General features: G+C 38.3%; 1 protein-coding gene across 2 annotated transcripts in view; it reads right to left on the reverse strand.

Annotated features, from left to right (window-relative positions):
* Positions 1–23,887, reverse strand: part of HHAT (hedgehog acyltransferase) — a 146,634-nt gene that overhangs the window by 46,358 nt on the left and 76,389 nt on the right. For both annotated transcript variants that reach the window (XM_088053830.1, XM_088053831.1), the window contains one exon: positions 11,980–12,124. In XM_088053830.1, coding sequence (XP_087909956.1) covers positions 11,980–12,124 — 145 coding nt within the window. The remainder of the gene's footprint in view (positions 1–11,979; positions 12,125–23,887) is intronic.

Here is a 23,887-nt window from a genome sequence, read left to right on the forward strand (position 1 = left end):
CACAAGCAGAAGGATTTGAGATTTTGTTCAATCTAAATGCAAGATAAATCTTTACTCAGACATAAAAGTTCCACCATTGGGAGAATTTTTATGGATCCCTTAGTATAATACAGAAGTCACTCTTCTCCAAGGATTGTTTTAAAGACTAAGTTAAAATTTGCCAATGGATTACTATATTTGATAGAGGGCTTAGCTGTGGGTCTAATAAAAACCACATGAAAGATGGCAGAAAGGATAAAAATCAATAGTCCAATGTCCTTACATAGCTAGAAGGATGGATAATAACAATACAAAAATCTTACTGTGTTATTTACCAGTTTTTGATGCAAGCTACAAAATAAGGAAGTATCTCTAACAGAAAAATCAATTATGAATCAGTTATTAACAACAGAGCATATTTTCTGCTTAAGATGCCTAAACACAGGCATGCTGCTCTGTAGCTTCAAGTGACTCACACCGTTTGCTCTCCCGCAGAATGGACAGGAATACACAGGTTTGGCAGCTTGACAGAGATTTGTGGAAAATCTCTGTCGGGTATCTCAACAACTGTCAGAAATAAAACCGATCTTGTTAAAGCATGGACAGCCAAGACATTTGTAACAGGCTTTTAAGCTAACCTATCAACAGTGAAAATTCAACACCTACGAAGACAGCCACAAGCCAACAGGTCACTACTGGGCTTCAGTACATGCTTGCCTTAGATCAGAAAATTCAGAAGTAATAAGTGAGAAATGAGAAAGATAAAATGGAAGACAACGTATTAAATATAAACTACCCTAGTATTTGAAATCCATTACTTTCTGGGAAGAAACATACTTGAGGAATTTCTCTGCTCTGAAAATTATAATTATTTCACTACAGAATGAACTACAAGCATCAGATGTAATTTGTAACGATAACTGGAAATGCTTATGATGATCTCTGACTTTACAAGTGGCTTTAAGGCATTAATATTTCTTGCATTTATTTAGTCTAATATCTCACGTACATTCTGTTACTCAAAGATGGGTGTACATGCACTAACAGATGATTGTAATATTTCTAGTATTATTAAGTAAATTCTGGGAACTGTCCCATTTAGTACTCTGACTCTATCTGATTTCACAGAGCTTAGGTAGACCCGAACCATGCACTTAATGTATTCAAATGGTCATCACAAGTCACCCCCACGACAGCACTGGAGAGCATGGTGTCCCAGGGGTGCAGCCTCTGCAGGAGACAGAACCAAGGTTTTAGGAGACGATAGGTATTTCTCCATTTTCTCAGGGGAAGACAGTGCCCAAAGAGATTAAAAACACAGAGCCACATGCTTCCCTGCTAATCCATCCTTTACAGGTACCACACTAAACAGCAAGATTATCAGTGACTGGTGTAGCACTGAGGAAAAAATGCAGCTGTTTAGGGAGGAGACACTTGTGCCTCACAGTGCTTCCTTAGGGACAGCAGAGCTCTTTGTTCCACCATATGGTGCTGTTTCTCTTAGGGTTTGATAATGTCCACATAAAGCTTGCAACATTCCAAGTTCAGCATGAACATAAATCCCAGCTCTGCGGAGTTTCAGGTCTTGGTTGGCTGGTGCAAAGTGCCTTAAGAAAACGTCCTATTATGCGATTTAGTAGTAAATGGAATGGCATGATGTAGAAGTCCTTTTACAGAATTGTCAGCACATACAAGGGTGTAAGTCTATAAATTTTATTAAACACATATATAAGACTTTGCTCTCTCCCTCTTAAAAAAACCCAAACAAACACTAAACAAATTCTCTCCCAAAACCCAACAGTCAACACAAGGCTGAAATAATAATTTTTTTCTGATTTTTGTAAGCAGCAGCTACTCAAAGATGGTCGAAATAAATTCATTCAGAGATTAAAAAGAGAAAATGCTAAAGTAGTCTGAGACAACAAATTTTGCTTGTGAACCTAGAAATTATAGAAATTATAGGTAAAACAGCATTAGTGTAAAAATGCAGTAGAACTGTGCTATAATGTAGTAAAAATCATCTCAGGCTTCCTCAGTGAGAAAAATAAGCTCTTAACTGCTTTTCATGCCTGTGCACATGAAACACCAGTTTTAGAAAAAGATCAGCCTCCACTGTGGCCCGTGTATCAAGAGGATTGTTATCAGCTCTGACTTTCCTGGTAGAGGTGCAAGAACCAGAATGAACACTGCTAGAATTCTCAATCTCAAGCTGATATGCAGGGCTGGCATTTAGGGCAAATGAAAGTGTCTTTTTTTGCTATGAGTTGAGAAAACTTGATCTAGCAGGTTCTAAGTGGCAGTGATTGTGGAATACAACAATGCTGTTTTAACATTACTTTTCAGGAAATAAACAACTTAGAAAGTTGTCATGGAAGTCTCAATGATTGCAAAGCTAAATACAGCTGGTGTTCCAGTTCCTGCTGCAAGAAGGTGTGCATGGGAACTGTTCTCTCAAAAAGCATTTGATAAAAAGTGTGAGTCAGGACTACAACAAATCTGAAGGCAAATGAAAGGTGCTGACTGACGAAAGAAAGAAGTAGCACCTACAAGACTCCTGGAAATTTCTCAATACAGGAAAAGAAAGAGATTACATCATTCCTCAGAAAAGTTTTCTTGATTGTTGCACATGTTAGCTGAGACAATGTCTCAATCAGATATATATATATGCCACCACAACCATGAGTTCATTTTATGTATAAATTTCCCAATAAGCACAGTTACCAATAAAACAGCACTTCAAGTGTTCTATACCTGGCTATGTTACTTTGGGCCACTGTGAGGCTTTTGCTGTGCCTGGCAAAAATACAGGAAAACAAGAAGGCAAAGCTGAATTACCCACTGATGAGCAGTCATTAAGTCATGGCAATTTCAAGTTTTTTGACACAAAAATTAGTTTTATTCTTTTTATGTCCATGCTATGTTTAAGGCATAAAGAGTCCACACATTCAAACTGCTTCCACCTCTGTAAAAACAGAGCCTCTGAAAAAACAGCACATGCTGACCTGCCACACCAGCAGAACAAGTGTGTTTGGCGGCATCATTCATTCCGGCTCCCACACTAAGCATGTTGCTACCAGCAAGATTACATCTGTAAGATGGACTTGGCCAACCTACCACAACAATTGCTCTTCATACCATATTGTACTTCACTAGCAACACCACAACAACTTAACAAAGGTTGTATGAACCTTGCCAAAGTAATTGAAAATCTGGGGACATTTTGCCTGTGATCAGCAAAGCTCACAAAGTAGCAAACTTGTACTTTTATGAAAGAGCTGCAAATTGGCAAGAAGGCAGCATGATGTAGGAACAACTACCGAACAACTACCCATTTTCAGTGTGCAGAGTAGTTTCTTTAGCTCTGTAAGTCAGATGCAGCACAATGGACAACAGTGAACTCTATGTGCAGTCACAATGTGGACTGCTCTGCATTTTTTTACACTTGTATGTGCACTATGTCAAGTAAAGGCTTTAATAAGATAGATGAAATATAGGTTCTTTGTGACTGATTCTGACCTTGGAATCATATTGATCCCAGCAGATATGTCTGCACGTGTTCTGGAACTTTCTAGATAGAAAGATCTTTCTGCATTGATTTGGTTGCAGGATCAGGTCTTAAGAATCTAAAGACAAATGGAAAACTATTGAGATTAAAGAACAAGAGTTGAATTTAAATATAGCAATGCTCCAGCAATTTTCACATTAGAGAACATAGAACATTTCACATAGAACAGAGGCTCAAACCAACATGATTCAACAGAACGTGGCAGAACACACTTTACTGTTTCAACCCTGAAGAAAATGCCCCCCCCCCCCCCCCCCAAATATGCAAATATTTGCTTTTATACACTTGTCATCCTCTGGGAGGTACAGGGAAAAAAAAACCCAAATACTGCCTCCTTATTGCTGCAGACCAAAATTAATTTTTCTTGGTATTTTGCCAGTTCACATCCCAATGAACTGCACTCACTAAGCAAGGTCACATAAATGATTGTGAAAACAAGTTTCCTTTGTGCATGAAGAAGAATGAATCACTTAGAAAAATGTGACATCTTTGGTAATACTTCTGCCACCATGCAATATTTCTCCAAATTATGCAATTCATCAATATAATGTCCATAAATGTATTTTTGGAAAAAATTACCCTGAGTAAGTTTCTGCAGAACAGCAGCAAGTGGGATTTCTCAGTGAAAGTGAAAATCTGGAGGAACAAGAATGCTGGAAGACCATATGCCAGCTGCTCTACAACAGAATTTTCCAAACCATAACAAGGGCCACCTGAAACTCTGAAGTGCCAATCATGGAAGCAACCCTCCTTTTTCTTTCAGCTGCAAAGAAATTTGAGCAAATACCTTGCAAGAGATGCGTAGAATAGACAGCAAAGTATCACACACTCACTGGGATGCCCCAGCTGACAGGTTTTGTGGATTCCTTTGAGTTCCTTTGCTCCATAATTTCATTCCTCCTGCACCTTTAAACTCCTTCATCGCCAGATAATAACATGTATCATTGCAACCCATTTGTTACTTGCAATATGGCTCCCAAGACATTGTTGTTCATTATCTGGCAAGACCTCAGAGCTAAAATGTCCAACTAACCCCTGCTGAACAATGAGTTCTAACTACTTTGCTCTACCTCTTCCCTCAGCCCTTAAAATGTGCTAAATCTATGATCTAATCTAACTAGCAGCACTGAGTTTCTGAAGGATGAGGTCATATGAACTGATTATCCTGCGGCCTTCTACCTACACTCCTTGTTGCAGCACATGAGGCATACAATCAACAACTTATCTGAGGGGAAGACATGATCTTGCATGAGCCAGACTCGAACACACAACAATCAATACAGGAATCTCTCATCTTTTTTTGTAATTGACATCTCACGCAGCAGTGGAGCTGCACAATAAGTAACTCATAGTTTTAAAATTATTTAGTTGTTGAACTTGGGTATCTACTACTAATATACAAATTAATTTTTGTAGAGCAACAACCTAATTTCAATGTCTTCACAACCAAGGGCAAAACTTCTAAAGGCAACAATCGTTCAGAACAATGCCTTGAAAGATGCTGATACCACTGTAATTCTCAATTCACACACTGGTTTATATAAAATGAAACAAATATAGACTGTTAGAATAATCTTCAGTCCTGTGATACAGTCAGTCAGCAGCAATCAGCATCATTTTATTTTAACGTCATAAGATAACGGTCTACTGTTTCTGCCAAAGTAAGCAAAAAAAAATCCACATTTAGGCATATTACATCAAATGTGTTACACTAAACTCTTTGTTTCACTATACCTCTGAATCTTGTATGCCATGATTGTGGAAATTCCCACTTGCAAATCAGTGCCTAAGATGCCCTGTGAAACACAATCTGAGATTGCTGTGCTGCGCAGCTGGGAAGAAGTCCAAAGGCTTCCTCTATAAAATAGGTAAGGTGCTAATGAGAACACCTTTTCTTTTCCCTATAAATTAACCAATTATCTGAATTCTGATTAGCATAGGACCTGATTTTGCTTCAAAGCAAGCCAAAAAGGAAAACTGAAGGCAAAATAAAGGCACCATAATTTTCAATTACTGAACATATATTAGACAATGAGAAACAAATTTTAGTTTTGCTTTAAACATCTCTAATTGCTGATGAACTGCCTAATGAAAAGAGGGCTTGGAATGGGTCTGGAGGCCATTTAGAGATTACTCCTACATCATGATGAAGTCAGTATTTTCTACATTGCTTGACAGATTTTTGTCTACCTGGAGACTGTCCTCCGAAGTTGGCAATCCAGCAGTTTACCTAGGTAATGTCATAGAATCATAGAATATCCAGAAGGGACTCACAAGGATCACTGAAGTGCAACTCCTTGCTACATTTTACAGGGCTTTTTCCCTTCTCCTGAGCCCACTGGTGATCAGAAAATCTTGGTAATATTTAATTTGCAGAAACTTTTACGTATCCATTTCTCCCCTCAATACTTTTCTCTCAAATATAACAGTATCATTTATTCAGGATCACAGCTCTAGACTTCCAATTGTATTGTTGTATTTCCTTCTCCCTAACTGTCAGCTTACTGCTTTTTTAAAGTGCAGTAACCAAAAGTGCACATATTTCAACTTTAGCCTTCAGAACATCACGTAGGAGAAGAGGTTAACTTACGCATTTTGCACTGCTGTCAATGCATCTTTGCACAAGTTCTATTTCTGCTGTAGGTGGTATGACACTGTTGATACACAAAGTTCACAATCTGGTAGAGCAGTCAGACATGCTTCATTGCAGGACTTCTGCCCAGACAGCCGTTCTGTACCCCTGCAGTAAATCACTCCTAACTGAGGTTGAAATTCACTCTTTGCTGGATGTCTACTAAAGGCCACCTTCTCAAAGGCTGGGTGTCCAATCTAGTCTAAACCAGGCTGTACAAAATGGCCCTGAATGTAGCGAAGAGTGACAATGCATCTCATCCCATGCTAACATGGATGTACGCGGGCTGAACTGCCGTCCAGAGAAGCACTCCTCACAATTTGGTAAGGTAAATTGGATAGCTTAAGTACTGGTTCACAGTTAAGTTAAATCATAGCTGTCCAATTTTCAGACAGCTGTTCAAAGTAAAATACACCTAAAACGCATCATGTGCTTTCCTCATTGATCTGGACTCTGTTCCTTGTAAACCAGAAAAAGATCAGGAACAATTTTAGACTTTTATCACCCAATACACTTATGTCCCCTCCCAGCCTAACACCTTAGTTTATGCTTGATAAAATATTTCAGTCTCTTAACCAAAAGCACTGCACAGTGTTGGTTGCAGGACTGTGCCCTTCCAAAGAAACAGCTCTTGTTGGAGCATCTCATTTTGAAGTGAAGCATTAATTAATTACGGAGAATACAGGATTAAAAATGGTTTGTTACATAGAAGATATTTCTCCTACTTTCTTATTAGACATTTGTCACACTGTCCTTCATGAGAATATTCTTACTAAAGAAAGATCAAAGTAAATGCTTGCTATAGGAACTTTATTCTTTGCAAATAACCAAATAAAGGGCCAAATTACGTTTTAGAAACAAGCACTAAGGCTAGTCTGAACAGAAATTATTTTAAGAACAAAATTAAGAACAAATACTCATACACATAAGACACACAGACCTCTGCTCTCATAATTTTGACACCAGTGATTTTAATGATGCAAAAAATTATTTTTAAAGCCAGATAAATTTAACCTACTTTTCACAAGAGGAAAAAAAATAAATGTTAAAAAATACATGCTCAGATATCAACTCTCTTTGCTGGTGGTATGGGAACGTGGAAAGCACTGCCAAATCACTTCAAAACAGTTCAAGTATCAGTCAAATAAGAATCTCAGGAAACTTCATCTGTTCCTAAAATGCGATTCACAAAGTTTTGATAACAAAGGTATCCTACTTGCATGGTTTGCCTTGAACTGACTGTGCTGGCCCTGAGGTTTGAGTGCTATCATATCCATGTCTTTTCTTCCCCACTCTCCAAAAGCTGTAGAGATTTCTGACAATACTCAGTCTTTGGAAAAGAATAGAGTAACCAAATCTTCATTATGTAGTATGAATCCAAATGTAATCTTCAGTAAGCAAAGAGCAAAACTAGAAGTGCATTTCATACATCTTAAACTCCAGAAAAATCGTTTTTTAAGAGCTTGTTGGTTTAAATTTGCATCACTGTCACATATATGCTAGCAGGAAGCTGCTCTTCAAACATTGTTTTTCAGAATTATACAATAGAACTGCTAATTTCTGATTATGAAGTGCTGTAGCTGGGCATTTAGGGCCTTACAATACTGATATTCTGAGGTTCAGGTACTTGCCAGACCTGAAAATGCCACACACAGCATCTTATTTGTATTTATTTGTATTATTTATTTGTACCTAAACCTGCAGATCTGATTTATTGTTTGAGATGCATTTTATTGCTGGAGTTTAGCATATATGTTCTTGATTAATTATTTTAGTGATCTACAAATGCCAATTACATTTACAAACTGTGAAGCAGTCATCTGTTCTCCTATTTTTTCCCACTCAAGCATGTATAGATCTTTGTAGACATAATTCTGTGGGATTCAAACAAAGAAAAGGAACCAACCACTCTTTGCAGCTGATAGTGCACAAGTGGTCAGTTTTGTTTCCACATCTCTCTATTCCTGACCTTGGAGGGATTTTATGTCACACTACTGCTGCAGAGCCTTCTGCCACCTCAGTCAACCAATCTTAAGTCCTGCTGGTGGGTTCCTGAGAATGCAGAGATGTCCTCCCAATGCAAATGTCTACTCTCTAGTTTTAGAATGGTGCTTAGGTTTCCTAAACCAAGGCAAATTTCAAAGAGATCAAAAAGTTTTTAAATAGAGAGTATTATTTCTAATACTTTAACCTGAAATTCACAGAATATCTTCTTTCTTCTTGACACAAAGCTAACAATTATTGACTCAAAGCAACAAGATACATATTTAGCAGATCTCAGTAATGTACTGGACATTCTAACACTGCTTTTTCTACCAAGTGAAAGGATACAGATTTGGGTACTATGTACAAAAGAGCTTTTGGGGTCCCTTGCCAGATTTCTAGACTATTCTCCACAAGACAAGGACAGAATGTCAGCATTTGCTCTACTCAAAGCTCTCCAGAATCATAATGCACAACTGTATATGGCCTGCATCACAGAAGAAATTAAGTACAAAGATAAAAACCCAAACAAATGTCCTCCTGCCTCACACAACACCTACCCACTAACACCACCCTTAGTTTTTAGAAGTCGAGCATATTCCCATTGAACTTTTTATAAAGGTGAAGAAAAAAGCCTGATTTCAAGCCAAGTAGCTAGATCACCTCATCTGTTCTTGGGCTGACAAAGGAATGATCAAAGAGTACATATTTGTAGTGTTTAGTTTGGTCTGTAAATATTGATGAATTGGATTCACCAGAACAGCGCATACTACCAACAAATTTATTTAACTTTAGCTTTTAGCATTGCACACTCCAAATGTAGATTTTTGTTGTCTCTCTTACAGACTAGCACTTAAATATTGTTGAAACTGAAGATGAAGTTTTGAATAGCCTTTCTGGATTTGACCTTCGACGCCTTCAATCATAGAATCATTGAATGGCTTGTGTTGGAAGAACATCTTAAGAACCTTAAAGAACACCTATGGATGTTAAATATGAGCAGAAGCAGGGAGCACAGTGCCTGTGGAAAAGCAGGCCGCATAATTTTCTCAGTCTTGCCTGAGAAAGTGGCCAGAGAAATCATAAGGAGGAATTAAAACAATCCTCAGAGATAGAAGACAGCCTTGCAGGTGCTGTTTGTCAATTTCTTGTTTTCTTGCAAGAGAAGGTCGAGGAGTGGTGTACCCCACTGGCCAATGACGGTGATGTGTTAGTTTACTAACCGATAAGAGTTTTACTTTTCTGTACTTTTGTGTATCGGTCTATAAAAGAAGATCTGGGGTAATAAACCTTAAGCTCTCCTGTTCAACTCACAAGAGTCTGTGTCGTTCTTCTCGCCATCCCCAATAGAGCGACAAACATCTAGCTCCAGCCCCCTACCATGGGCAGGGACTTCTCCCACTAGACCAGGTTGCTCAGAGATCCATCCAGCCTGACTTGGCACATTTCCAGGGATGGAGCATCCACAGCTTCCCTGGACAACCTGTTCCAGTTCCTCACCACCCATACAGGGAAGAATTTCTTCCTTGTGTCTAATCTAAACTTACCCTTTTTCCGTTTAAAGCCATTCCCCCCTTGTCCTGCCACTACAGGCTCTTATAAAAAGTCCCTTTCCATCTTTCTTGTAGGCTCCCTTCAGGTACTGGAAGGCCACAATTAGGTCATCCCAACACCTTCTCTTCTCCAGACCAAACAATCCCAACTTCTCAGCCTTTCCTCATAGGAGAGGTGCTCCATCCTTCGGCTCATTTTTGTGGACCTGCTTCAACAGGTCCATGTCCTTGCTGTGCTGAGAACCCCAGAGCTGGACAGCACTGCAGGAGGGGTCTCACCAGTGGGGAGCAGAGAGGCAGAATCCCCTTCCTTGGCCTGCTGCCCAGGCTCCTTTTGATGTAGCCCAGGACACGTTTGGCTTTCTGAGCTGCCAGTGCACATTGCTGGGTCATGTCCAGCTTTTCATCCACCAGCACCCCCAGGTCTCACTGCAGAGCTGTTCTCAATCTGTTCATCCCCTAGCCTGGATTGATACCAGAGTTCACCCCATTTGCTCCACAGTAAGAAAGCCACAATGGATCAGGTGTGTAGATGCAATAAAACTTTAGTGGATGTTTCACTTTGTACATGGATGTTGTCAGAACAACAATGCAGTTAAACTATACACTCACAGCATCTAAGTGATCAAATAATAGAGGCATATAAAGCTCTCAAAGCTAAACACAGATTTCTACTAGTGGACTATGAGCTGAACTAAGCAAAAGCTTTCATGTTCTAAAAATAAAGTTAATTTGATTAAAACATCATGGAAACAAAGATGCAAATGATTAAACTAATTTCCTATTCCTGTCTTAGATGACTGGTACCTAATCCTTAAGTGACTCCATGTATTCAAGTACAGGAGGAATAGGTCAAAGAATTAACCCTCCCAAAGAAAAAAAAACAAACCTAGAAAACAATAAATAATTGATTCTGGTTTAATAAAATATCATTATACTTGATAAAACATTGTCCTTCATCAGTTGCAAACCCAAATACAACTGCTAAGCCTTCTAGCAAGGAAGGCATACTTTCTTGATATATATTCTCATATAATATACAGATTACATTATGGAAATAACTTGTATGGAGCTAAAAGTCTGAGACAAACAGCTTCACTACTCCTTTTTGTCTTTTAATAAATAAGAAGAGATGTCTAAATTTACTTTCAACCTTTTCTCTCAGCTTATTTTCTACTACTATCCAACTGATTGGAGGGAAATAATTTAAGAGAAAACAAAGCCTTTCAAAAAAACCAGAAAACAAGTATTTTATGCTTTAAAGAGCAAAAACTAGTACTCACACTTTCCTGCCCAGTAGTAACAAAAAGCTACACTATATTTCATGGTAAAAACATTCTTTTCTTCAAGCTCTTTGAATATGTTTTTTCCCTTTAGTTTCAAAGATAAATTGTTCCACTCATAACAATAACGCATAACATAAGTTACTCTTTAAGAGTTTCACTATTTTGGAATGCTTAAGTAGGATCTTGGAACTCCAGAGCTGATTTCTAAGCCATTGAAAGGAAAAAGAGGAGAAAACACTGCAAAAGACAGTCATGGTCTTTTTAAGAGAGCACTTCTAGGTACAGAAGCCTATTCATACTTCCCTCATGAGGAAGAAATATTCCTCTACAAGATCTTCATTTGACTGGCAGCAGTAAGAACCTCAAAAGAAAACTGGTCCTACTTAAACTGACCTCTGGCAAAAACATTAAAGCTCAACTTGTCTCCCGAGTCAGCTCAGAGCACACCATCCCATACTGCTTATTCAGCAGCACCACAGGCTGATACTGTCACCCAAGCTCCCCTGTCCCCACACTTGTCCTCAATAGTCAGCAAGTCCCCAACATGAAATCACATTCACCAAAAAAAAGGGCATTAATCACTCAATTACGCTGTATTACGCAATCTTACCCACGGTACCCGTCCATAGAATCCACGGGGTTAGCTTTAGTACACCTATTCTTACTGACATGTGTGAAATGCAGAGTGGGGAAAAAATTCAACTTGGTAACTTGTCACACATTTATTACTTGATCTTCACTGATTTCAATTGACAGAAAAGCCTGACAGCCCTCCTTCTAGACTTGAATGGGAGAAAGGCAAGTCAGCAGTTTCTTTGCAGTCATGCAGACTGCAGAGTTAATTTTCTCAGATTTTTGATAGTTTTGACCAGAAAGAAATTAACTCCCAGTTAGTGCACTGAGAGAAAAACCTGGGTCAGCCCACCCAAGGTAACACTTGGAACATTCTGTTATCTAGAAAGTACATAAAAAAAAACTTGCCTTCTATAAAGATCCTGTTCCAGTAAATTTTTCCAACTTGATTTCCTCCAAGAAATATTAGATTTGATAAAATCAACATTGAAGTGCTAACAGATGCTAGGACAGCATGAAGTCGACGACGAAATCTTGGCGAGAAGAAACGTTCCTGAGGGGCAAAACAAAAGGTGAAGATGAAGTTAAGAATCCCTGCAAATTTTCAAGCATCATTAGAAAAAGACATTGCCATTACAACAAACAACTTTCATACAGAAGTTTCATACCAATCCTTACACAACAGACCCCAAAGATTTTAAAATATCTAACAGAACCTCTCACCAATGCCATTCAAGTTGGAGTAAGGCTTCCTGATTAAAAGCAGTCTTGAATCATAGTTATGGCTGGAAGTGACCTCTGGAGGTTACTTAGAATGACCAAAGCAGGGTCAGCTAGAGAAGGCAGCTCAGGGCTGTGTCTGCCTGTGTTTTTAATATCCCCAGTGATGAAGACTGCCCAACCTCACTGCCCCCTGCCTTTTGTCCTGTCACTGAATACCACTTAGAAATGCCTGCAGTTGGGTATTTATACACATGGATAAGATTTCCCTGAGCCTTCTCTCCTCCAGGCCGAACAGTCCCAGCTCTCTCAGCTTCTCCTCTTACAGCAGAGGTTTCAGACCCTTTACTTATCAGTCCCTTGGCTGGACTCACTCCAGCATGTCCATGTCTCTGTTGTGGGGAGCCCAGAACAGGACACAGTTCTTTACGTTCCGTGGATTAATTCTTATTTTACAAAATACGCTCCTTGATGAATTTTTGCTGACAGATCTGAACAGTAGATGTGAACAGTGCTTCTAGGGTGGATGATACTTCCAGTAGGATCCAATATAGAATAAAGCACTTCAGTACACAGCAAACAGCATCAAACAACTTCAGAAGTCATTAATCCTCTGGTTGATTAATAAGACATCACTGAAAGATTCCAGAATCAAATTAGGTCTCGCTATAGCAATGACTCTTAACACATGGATACCTCTAAAAAAAGGTTCACACACACATGCAATTTCAAATTTTCTTTTCAGTGCAAGTGTTACTGCTCATGTTCAAGAAGCATAATTATCCAGATTTTGGTACTTTTGTCCTAATGATACAAATAAAGTAGGTGTCTCTCCACCATATACTAGTTCACATTTTTCCAAATCTGTATTTTGCATTATCATCTGAGGTGTGAGTGCAGCATGGAGAATGCAAGAAGATGGTAAAAGAAGGATGAGGAAATTTTAGCTTCCTCCATTATTCAGTTGCTAGAGAAAAATTTAAATAACATTAGAGCACTTCACCAAGACATATTGTCTCGTTACTACACAAGGAAAAATATCCTGTACATTGTGACCCCAGGCTGAAAGCCTCTGTACATAGTGCTTGAAATTACAAAAGATTGAATGCTTTGTGTGAAGTGATGAGCATTTTCCAGGGCATAGAAAATAAGGGAAGCATCAGGGGTTGCTCAGCCTTCATGTCATAAACGGTGACATTGCAGAAAACAAAGTCTTGTGACTGCAGCATCCAAAAAAATTAAAAAAAAGAGCAGTAATTAATCTTTAATACCTACAGGCAGACCAGAATTCATGCTCAGATACCTGAAACAATATAAACACATGCTCAAAACACACCTAAATATACATTTCCAGACAATTAAATTGCTCCTTCTGTAAGCATCAAAACAAATGTTTCAACTGCTAGATTATAAAGAGACAAATCTTTGAATAAATGACAGTTACAGGCGTAGAAATACAATTTCAACATATTACTGCAAAGTAATCTCTGGGAAATTGAGCATTAGCCTTGGTCAGAACTATATCTAGTACATGAGTCAGTCTGAGTCAGCACAAAAATGAGGACAAATAAGGTTTAAGGACAAGTGCTGTCTATCAGTCAGCATGTACAATAGGGCAGCAGCCAATCCTCCACACAATGTTATGAAAAATAGTCATGTGTGAAAACAGAGACTGAGATTTTTCTCAGAAAATTCTGGCTGAAAACTAGGGCATGATAGGAGAGAGGCAGAGAATAAAACAATTATGTAAATATTCACAGACACAGACAGTTGAGTTAGTGAAAGAACTTCTCCTGTTTCTAGTACTTCACATCTCCAAAGCTATCCAAGAACTTTGGATACATTCTCCTTCTGTTCACACACACATAGAGGACAGGTAAGTTTGCCTCTTCCTGAAAGGCATAGTTTGAATGTATGGACCCACATATGAAAAATGTATGCCTTTTCAGAATGTGTAAGTGTAGGCACACAGAGAAAACATTTGAAATCTTGCTATGAAATCCATGTTAACAGCAAAGTTTAAATAAGGACAGGTTATGATCAGGCTAGCTTGAATTAACCTGCAGCTCAAATAGGGTATTCTCTACCATCAGAGCAACCTTTCACTCTCCCTTTGCCCATCAAACTTATTAGTCAACTCTAAGGAAAAACAGTTTTAACTAAGAAAGGGAAAAAAATCGTCTGCTAAAGCAGTAGAAAGAGCTGGAGATGGACAACCCATCAGACAGCTGATACTTAACTGCATTTTCCATCAAGTTACTGATCAGGCTTGGTAAGTTTCTAACGTTTGCCTCTTTTATAACCCAAAGCAGTACAACTAAAACAACATAAATAGTTAAAAAAAGCTCTGCTACCTTTATTTTTTTTTAATGAATACAGTTATTAAAAAATTAATTAAACTGTCACATATAGCACATCACCTTTTACAGAAGTGTGGCACATTAAACAAGGCAAATTAAATGTAGTACAGACCAAAAAGCCCTTAGCCATTTATAAGGTATAAAGGAGCAGTTTATGACAGACACAGTTTAGACAATCACTGAATCTTCACTGGGTTTTGCTGTAGCTAATTTCCATTAGCTTTGCTAGGCATTGATCCAAAAAGCAGTACACATTTTCCTGACAGTCTTTGATGTCAATGCAGATTTTACTTAGCTGCTATGAAAGTAAAAAATAAAACTTTCTTTAAACATCTCAAGCCATCTAGAATAAGCTAACTGGGAAAGAACCCGAGCAGTTAGTGTGCTCAAATTAATATATTGGAAGCATTATTCAGCAAGTAAAAAGAAATGAGGTTGGTCTAGACAACCCATAACAACAATTTTATTTAAATATCTACGAGCTTGTAAATTTTGTCAGTGTACAGGAAACTGTTATATCAAAGCAAAATTTAAAAAACCCTCCACACCCACAACTCTTCATTATTCCATTTAATGCTTTTAACAATATGCTCCATTACAGCAATATAAACAACTGCTATGGATCTGTAGTGTTTCTCTGGAGTTTACTGCTGTCTCTTTCTGTCTCCTCTTCCTTGTTGGAAATACATCCAGAAGATAGAGTGGCAATTTTGTGTTAAAATGACAATGAAACCATGGCTGCCTGGCTGAAACCCTGCTTTGCATCCCCCCTCAGCACTCCATCTTACAATCTCATATCTTTACCATACTTTACTTTTATTAATCACCAGCATCCCCACCTCCCCCACACACTGTGAAATAAATGGACTGTAGCACTTAAACTACACAAAAAAATAGACATACTGTCATGGTACTCAGCCCAAATGCATGGAGCATGACATAGGTGACTTGTAAAACATTGGCTCAGGCAACCTTTCCTGGAACTGAATGGAGTTCAAGTTATTATTCCAAACCCATTCCTGCTGTACATGAAGATCAGCCTCAGATATTCTCACAGATGTTGGGAAAACTTCCCTCTGCACATTGTTTGGTCCAGCAAAACTGGCTGCCATCAAAGCTCTCCCAACTTTGCATCTTTTGAAGCCGTAATACTGGTTAAAAATTAATGGTACTATTAATGGTACTAATTAATTAATAATTAATGGCACTATCATGTATTGGGGTACCTTGACAAGCAAATCTTATGTGTTTGAGAGTGGAGGAGGAAGACAGGCATGAAAAGACCATTGCATGGTCCAAACATTTCCATTCCTAAATCCATTTCCATTTACACATGCATGTCACATTCAGCCTCTAAAACAAAGCCAGAAATGGGAAGCTTTTATAATGGTTGTCTCTTGAGAAAGCTGATGAAGGACAACACACACCAGAAGAGATCAGTTAGGTGAGAAATAAGAGTTAAGATAAAGTACACAGTACAATTTTGAGTTAGAGAGAAAATACTTATTTAATTTGCTATTCAACTTAATTACACCACTATGAGCACAAAATACAGAAACATGACAGGAGAAGGAGCTTCAGGCAGCAGAGCAGAATTTAAAGGAACTTCTCTCTAGTGTTAGTTAGAGCTACCAACAGTAAATTCACATTTTTACAGGACTGTTCATGATGATATCACTGAATGGCATGGAAATATTAAATTGAGGGTCCAGGTAAATGCATTTATAGCCAGCAATAGAGAAAATACTGTGAGGAAGACTGACCAGAGTAAGTAATCCAGCCTTCCAGATGGAAGCTGGTAGTGACAGGACAAGTCATATGTAGTAACAGGACAAGAGAGAGTGGCCTCAAACGGCAAGAGTGAAGCTTTAGATTAGGTACCAGGAAAACATTCATTGTAAGGGTGGAGGGGCACTGGTTGCCCAGAGAAGCTGTAGAAGCCCCATCCCTGGAAGTATTCAGGGCCAGGTTGGATGGATCTCTGAGCAACCTGATCTAGTAGAAAGTGTCTCTACCCTTGGCAGGGGGTTGGAACTAGATGATCTTTAAAGTGCCTTCCAATTGAAACTATTCTACAATCCTATGAAGTTGAGGAGACAGCAAGACTGCATTCTGTACAGCAGTCAAAACTAGGAAGTCCTATACACATTATCACACTGAAGTTTTTTACAGAAATAGATCACTCAGCATTTTATCAGGGAAGCAATCCTACATTTTCCTACATCAAACACTCAAACTTTTTCTAACAAAAACGGCGGCATCATGGTGATTTGGCATATCCCAAAGACTCGTTATTGAGAGGGCCATCAAATCCAGCTGCAATGACTTGTTCTGGGAGCAGGTCCCAAGCATCACGCTGGGTTGGGGAGGGCTCAGGAACAGGGGTACGTGTTTTATACCATGCTGCAAACCCAGCTTGATGACAGTGTGGCAAGTGGCAGGAAGTCTCCCCTGACAGACATTAGTTGGTAACTTAGCAAACACTCAGAAGATGAAAAACATCTACATGTGCTGCATTTGCAAAATATCTCATTTATAGAGGTGTTCTGGGACAGATTAAAGGAAACTTCTCCATAAAGTCAGTGACGTTATTGAGCTTGCTTATACTAAAAATACTTTAACAAGTCCCATGTAAAGGAATTAAATTTCCTGCAATTTAAACAAGAGTCTTCATGGAGTAAAACAGAGATTCACAACATTTATATCTTTATGAACTACTACTAGAATTGATGATCCAAGCACATGGCAAAACAAGAGTGTATGATAAAACTGGAGAAGCAGCTGAATTATTTCTTATGTGAACATATGCACTGTGGAAGAAGACTGTCAGATACTATGACCATAGTGACATGAAACATACTTGATACTACTAACTGCAAAACTAGAGATTACATATTTCTATTTTCATCTGCCTTTGTATTTTAAGGATCAAGATAATTTAGAACAACATTAAGAAGAGATTTATTTTTTTAAAAGCATACAATATTTTATTACTATCTGTTCTACAGACTTCATTCTCTCCCACTAAAACCTATCAGCCAAAGACAGAGAAACTGCACTATTTGTTGTGCTGAAGTAGAGGAAATTAACTACCATGAAAATAACACCTAGTCCTGCATTATCTTTCATTGTCTCTCCTAGTGTATGAGACTAAGTGTGTTTCCTTCAATTCCATCCTTTCAATTTCCTCAAGGCTTTTATTAGACAAACAATGCTTAAAATCTGATGCAACATTGACTCATCTTTACGTCATAAAAACTAAATTAAATGTTCTTTGCAACAGCCTGTTATTTAGGGTTTACAAGGACTTTTGTGGGGAGGAAATGGATGGGTAAAATATCTGTGAGTAAAGCTGCCCTGTACAGGAGGAGTCCAGGTGGTGTTCTTATGCATATCAGCAAAGATCTTAGAAAAAGTCTCAAAGTTCCTTTTACTAGTGCAATTTTCTGAGCTTCAGTTTTTACCCTCCACTGTACCCCAACTAAAGGATAAGCCCCTCTCACAACTTTCATACTTTTCTACAGAAAGGATACCACTCAGTCAATCTTAGAGGTGCCAGTCCTCCTCAAGTGCTTTCTTTTAGAAATTGTGCTGAGGTAAATGACAAGCAAATTCTCCAATGCCCCTGAACCCCAGGAATTGCCACATTACCCTGAGAGTGAACACCCCGATACATATCCTGAATCTGGGTCATCCGCAATGCAGCCGTTTGCCAAAAATAACGGGACAGCAAAAAAACAGGAGCATGGGTGAAAAGCTGAAAGAGAGCGAGGAGCAGATGGGACAGTGGGAAGGGAGGCGACACATCCTGACTAACATTTGCCGGCTATTTTATCTATCTGCAGTTCGGCACACTGAAAATGGAGGGCAGGGTGTGACTGAGCAGCTGGGGGAGCAGATGGGATGGAGGAAAGGCTGAAAATTGTGACAAAGCTCTGCCAAACAGAATGTCAATTTATTTAATTTTGAAAGTGAGCCGTAGAAATAAAGATGGGTTGGGTCCAAGCAATGGAGCATCTTATGTTTGTTAATACACGCTGTCAATGGGCAATGGGTCATAGTAACAGAAGTGTGTTTGGGAGACTGCAGAAACAAAGGGAGGGACTACACATGCTCATTAATGATAGTAGAAGTTATGTTTGAAGATCAACAGGCGCCAGGGAAAGGCAGCTCACGAAAGGCTGACATCTCAATATGGTACACATTCCTGCACTCTGAAGCTGAGGGAGGAGATGTTCAACAGAGTAAGAGTAGAGAGAGTAACAGAAAGACTGTAGCACAGAACAGAAGAGCAACAAAACCAGAGAATTCTGGTCGAACACATGCACAAAATATTAATTTATAAAATAATCTAAAAGAAACTGTGGAATCCCCAGGGCTGCAACATACCAAGATAAGAAGAGGCCTGCTAGAGAAAAGTGAACAAGATGTGAACCAGATCTTATCCATCAATAACTTCCACACTAAGCAGAAGAACAAATTTACTTCCTCATCAACATACACTGTACCCTTTAGCAATCATGCCAATCATTCCTATTTGTTCTGTTCTTCACCTAACTCTAACCCAGAAACATCTCCTTTACTTCAGTTTGCTTCATTTTCCTGGCATTTCATTTTGCTTGCAGTTTTTTCCTCCTTTCTCCCCAACCTGAACTGTGGCTTGAGGTCATATCCCATTTCCTCTCAAGGTATACGCTTTCCTTCCAAAGCAAAGGTAAAAATTAGCTCCTGGAAGGTTCTCACATAGAACTGACAGGAACTGACAGCATTTTTCCAAGAGACAGGATGATGCAAACAACCTGTAATTCCCTACATAACTCCTATAAAAAGAGGACCACACAATTAAAATCAAGCAGCTGTCAGTTAAGATCTATTTTCACAAATAGAACTTGATTCTGAATTTAGGAATAAATGCTATATATAGTATTTGAGAAGATACTCATCTTCTCTATTGATGTCTTACTAAACATTCACTCAACAGAACGCTGTCTTGCACTAGCACCATTTCATTTTTAGATTTTCCAAAAGATCTACATTTATAGCATCTCTCAGCAAACAGCCAACTCCCCCTTCTGTTTGAAGAAAGCTTCCTATCAGCTCATATGTATCCACTACACTTACAGATGCATGTGTGAAAGTTTGACATACACACAAGTAAATTTCTGTACTTCTAGTTTAACTCTTCACTCTCAAAGAACCTGCCCATTTATTCTAAGTGGCAGCTTGTGAAAAACGTAAAATGAACAGCACTGAAACACACCATCCTCTTTTCTGTTTTATGTTTAAAGCAGGGAATTTAGCCAAGTAATGGCAGTGTACACGCTCCCGTAAATGTGTCTCAGCTCTCACTGATCGAGAGATTTGTGCGTTCTTCTCTGTGTTCAGGTCCTTGACATCCCTGGTTATTTTTGCTCTTTGGGTTCTCATTTTGCTCATGCTGATTCTTTCAGTTCCTTCATCCACATTTTAACACTTTTTAACATCTTTTAAATTGTAATCCAGTTGGGAAGGGGTCTAACTTCACCAATCATTAGTGCTGAACTTTGGTCTTGCCCCTTATGACTGTTACCAAATAAATAATACACAGTAATAATCCCCATGGAGACATTTGATAAACAGTCTCAGCAAATAAAGACCATGCTTTGCCTGAAGCAAGGTTCTGTAGTTCAAGGCAAAGCAGGAAGACCAGAAAGCAACCACTCCTCAGGACTTTAACTCATATTTCTGTAATTGCTGACATCTATTGCCTGGACTAATTTTTGAGGCAAACCACAGAGGGAGGCCGTATTCATGTAACAGTAACAAAGAAGCACATAACCAGCATCATTCAGCCTTGTTTTCACATGCTAAATCATGTAGCATGATTTACTTGCTTTTCAAACAGCATTAGTGACTGAGCACCAGAAAACTGCCCAATATCTCCAAAATGGAAGAGGAAGTAAATAATGTTGGTAGGTGGGAGAAATGTGTTTTTTTATGACAACCAAGCAGCTACACATGGGGCTTCCCAGCTGACACTGTTGTCTGGAGCAGAGCAGCAATCATATCAGAAAAATCACAATGGTTTCTCCACTTGTGGCATCAAAAATAATATTTCTTGAAAATATTAGCCAAAAAAAAGCACCTCAAAATGTAAAAAAACAACAGAATGTTATCTCTGAAATATTTCTGAAGTCATTTTTGTCATTCACCACACAAAAGTCTATATCCTATTGCATATGCCTGTCCCTCTACTACATTTTCAGTCTTTGTTACTGAGTTTGAGATGAGAAGTTCCCTCAGCAAAGAAAACCAGTGCCACAATGCAAGTGTGTAACCATATGAACAGGGCACTCAAAATGTTATGGGATTTACTTCCATTAAGACAAATGAAACCTTACCACAGGAGGGTGAAGAAGAGAGAAGAAAATAAAATCAAGTAAAAGTATAAACATGGCAAGAATTGCTTGACTCAGTTGGCAAAGCTAGAAGTCACTGGACTGACTAGGATGCATCAGGCAATCCATATTTACCTTTGATGGTCACTCAGCATCTCAGTACAAAACAGCACCTTGACTCAGCTTGCTGCATCTAAGTACCAAAGACCAGTAGTCACAAATCTGCCCTGACTAACGTGCACATCTAGAATAACAATCCACCGATTTTGAGTCAGAGTATGTCTCCTTTGGATAGTAAAGATTTCTGGTTAGAGCAATGATACAGCTGAACTCAAGGTCAAGGTGAGGATAGGGAGTGGGTGGCAAGCCCCATCTCCTAGTCTGGGTTTTGATATAATGGTTGGTACCTAGTCTCAAAAAACAATTCTGCATTAGAGAAAAAGAGTCTGATTAAGGGAATTTGTTCATTCTTAGAAAGTGAAGCAACAAACTCAACACAATTCTACAGCAAGTACATAAAAATGCTATGAAGAAAGTACCATTGGCAATGCTTGTCACTTAACTGATTCACCATGCTACAATAAAAATATGTAAGAATTATACAAAACTATTGGAAAAAAGAAAAGGCCAGACTGGCTTGACAATAGTAAACAAGTGATATAAATACTTTTTCCACCAAATGAAGTAAGAGGAAGATCAAAGCCCAATGTGTGCTGAAGAACAGCTGTTAGGGTCTTTATTTATTGCAGAGACCTTATTAAAGATTTAATCTTGCAAGGTGGTCAACAAACATACCTCCCTCAAATGACTTCATAATGTTTAGTCAGATCTTGTCCCTAGTGAAGAAGGAACCATTACTTGCCTCACAGTAGCTTAAAGTGAGTTATACTTGCAAAAAGAAATTCCGACATTTAAAGGAAATACTCATTTTTCAACGTATATGGGCATACACATTGAAAATACATTGTATTTGTATATGGTTGTGAAATACACAGGCACTTCCATCTTTGTTAGGCTGAACGTGTGCCCTAGCATTGCCTGAGTAATGAATGCAGCAGAGTCCAATTGGCTTCTTTGTCTCACTGGTCTTAAATACAGAGGTTCAGTCTGCTAACCCACACTGTTCATGCACATTTACAAGTGGGAGGCTCCAAGTAGTCAAACTCCTCCTCTTCCATTTCCTTTCCTTAGCTTTTGTCTCTTACACTGTATTTCTTTGGATGCTTTTCAGATTCCTTTCCATGAGTCAAAGAATCTAGCAATAAAATAACCCAAGGAAGCAGGGCTTTCTGCTGAGATAAAGAGCTAGATCAGCTGAGCAAAGATTCCAGCAGGAAGGCGTGAGGAGGAGGAAGTGGTGAGACTGCAAGGAAGGGCGGAAAGAGAAATTAAACTTTTCCCCCTTCAACAGCAATGAGCTTTTAGTTCAGATTAATTCCCTGTGGAACCAGAGCCCAGAGGTCAGGCTAACCAGTCAGAACCTTTCCATGCACCACACCAGCTGTCTGCAGGATCACTGTACAATGCATAACTTACTACAAATAACTGTAGAATTTTTAATGCATCTAGCAGAACAAATAGGGCAAACAAAATGAGGCAGAGGGAAAAATACAGACCAAAAAAATACCTCACCACACCCAAACTATGAAAATCATCTAAAATTTTTCTCTCTGGAAAGCTGAGGATACCAGTTGTCATTGATCCCATCTTTGGTGCACAAAATAATGTGATCTTTTAACTACAGAGACAAATGTATGGAGTTCATTCCTCTGGGGAAAAGAATAATCTAACACACTAATGAAGTCTAATCTAAACCACTAAGAAAAATATGGAGATCATATAAAATACTTCCCCTTTTGCAAAAAGGGGCTGGGTAGGAAATCATAGCACATTGAAATGGACTTTATTAGTGCACCTCATTGCAGACATAAATGAAAATGTAAAAATCAAAGTATTCTATACTTTAAAAAAAACACAAAAACACTTACAAGGATAGCAAAAATTTAAAATATGGCATACGTTTAAAATTAGTTGGTTTCCCAAAATAAATTGTTTATGGCATATTTAGTCTTGCCAAATAAATCTAAAATTAAGATCTTAAACCAGAAATTCATCACAGTATGATTTTGAGAAGAGAGATCCTTATGTTGAGAGTAAAAAATTCTTACTAGACTGAATGACATGTTTTCACTTAACTAAAGAACTAAAAAGATAAATGTTGCTGTTTCAATTTAGTTTAAAACATTAATGTTATCAATCTGCCAGCTTCACTCTCTTTGCTACATCTTCCCTTTGGATAATTTCCAAATATTTCTTTTTTAAAAATTCATTGATTTAAAGGTGTTGCCAGCTACTCTAAGGTTTAACTCATTCTAAATCTATTTTTATATCAGGATCTAATTTTTTTTATAGATCTGTTTTTCTATAGATCATTTCCCTTAAGGAAAGAGAAGGAAAAACTTTACTGGGAGAATGTTAGCCATTAGCATTTTTTTTCATAAATTGTACACATTATTTATTAAAAGTCAATACAAATTCCATCATTCATTTCAAATGAGTTACTGCTTGAGTCTGTTCATCTCATCTGTGAGAAATTAATATAGAAACAGTGAAGCAAAGCACTACTTTGCTCAGTACAGATCTAAATATCACCTGAAAAAAAGTAAGAAAAGAAGAGATCTGACAAAAGACACAATGAAACTTCTCCCATTTAATATAAAGTTCCCAGATCTGCCCTATCTTAGGAAACCTAACATTTATTGTCACTTAATACATAACATTTTGCTGAAAAGACAATATTAATTGATTCAGTTCTAATTTACTGAGAACTAACAAGTAATCAATAGGGGGAAAAAGTCA

Source organism: Pseudopodoces humilis, chromosome 3, assembly GCF_049639895.1.
Source record: "Pseudopodoces humilis isolate 2021_Gansu_Grassland_sample_001 chromosome 3, ASM4963989v1, whole genome shotgun sequence".
NCBI lineage: Eukaryota > Metazoa > Chordata > Aves > Passeriformes > Paridae > Pseudopodoces > Pseudopodoces humilis.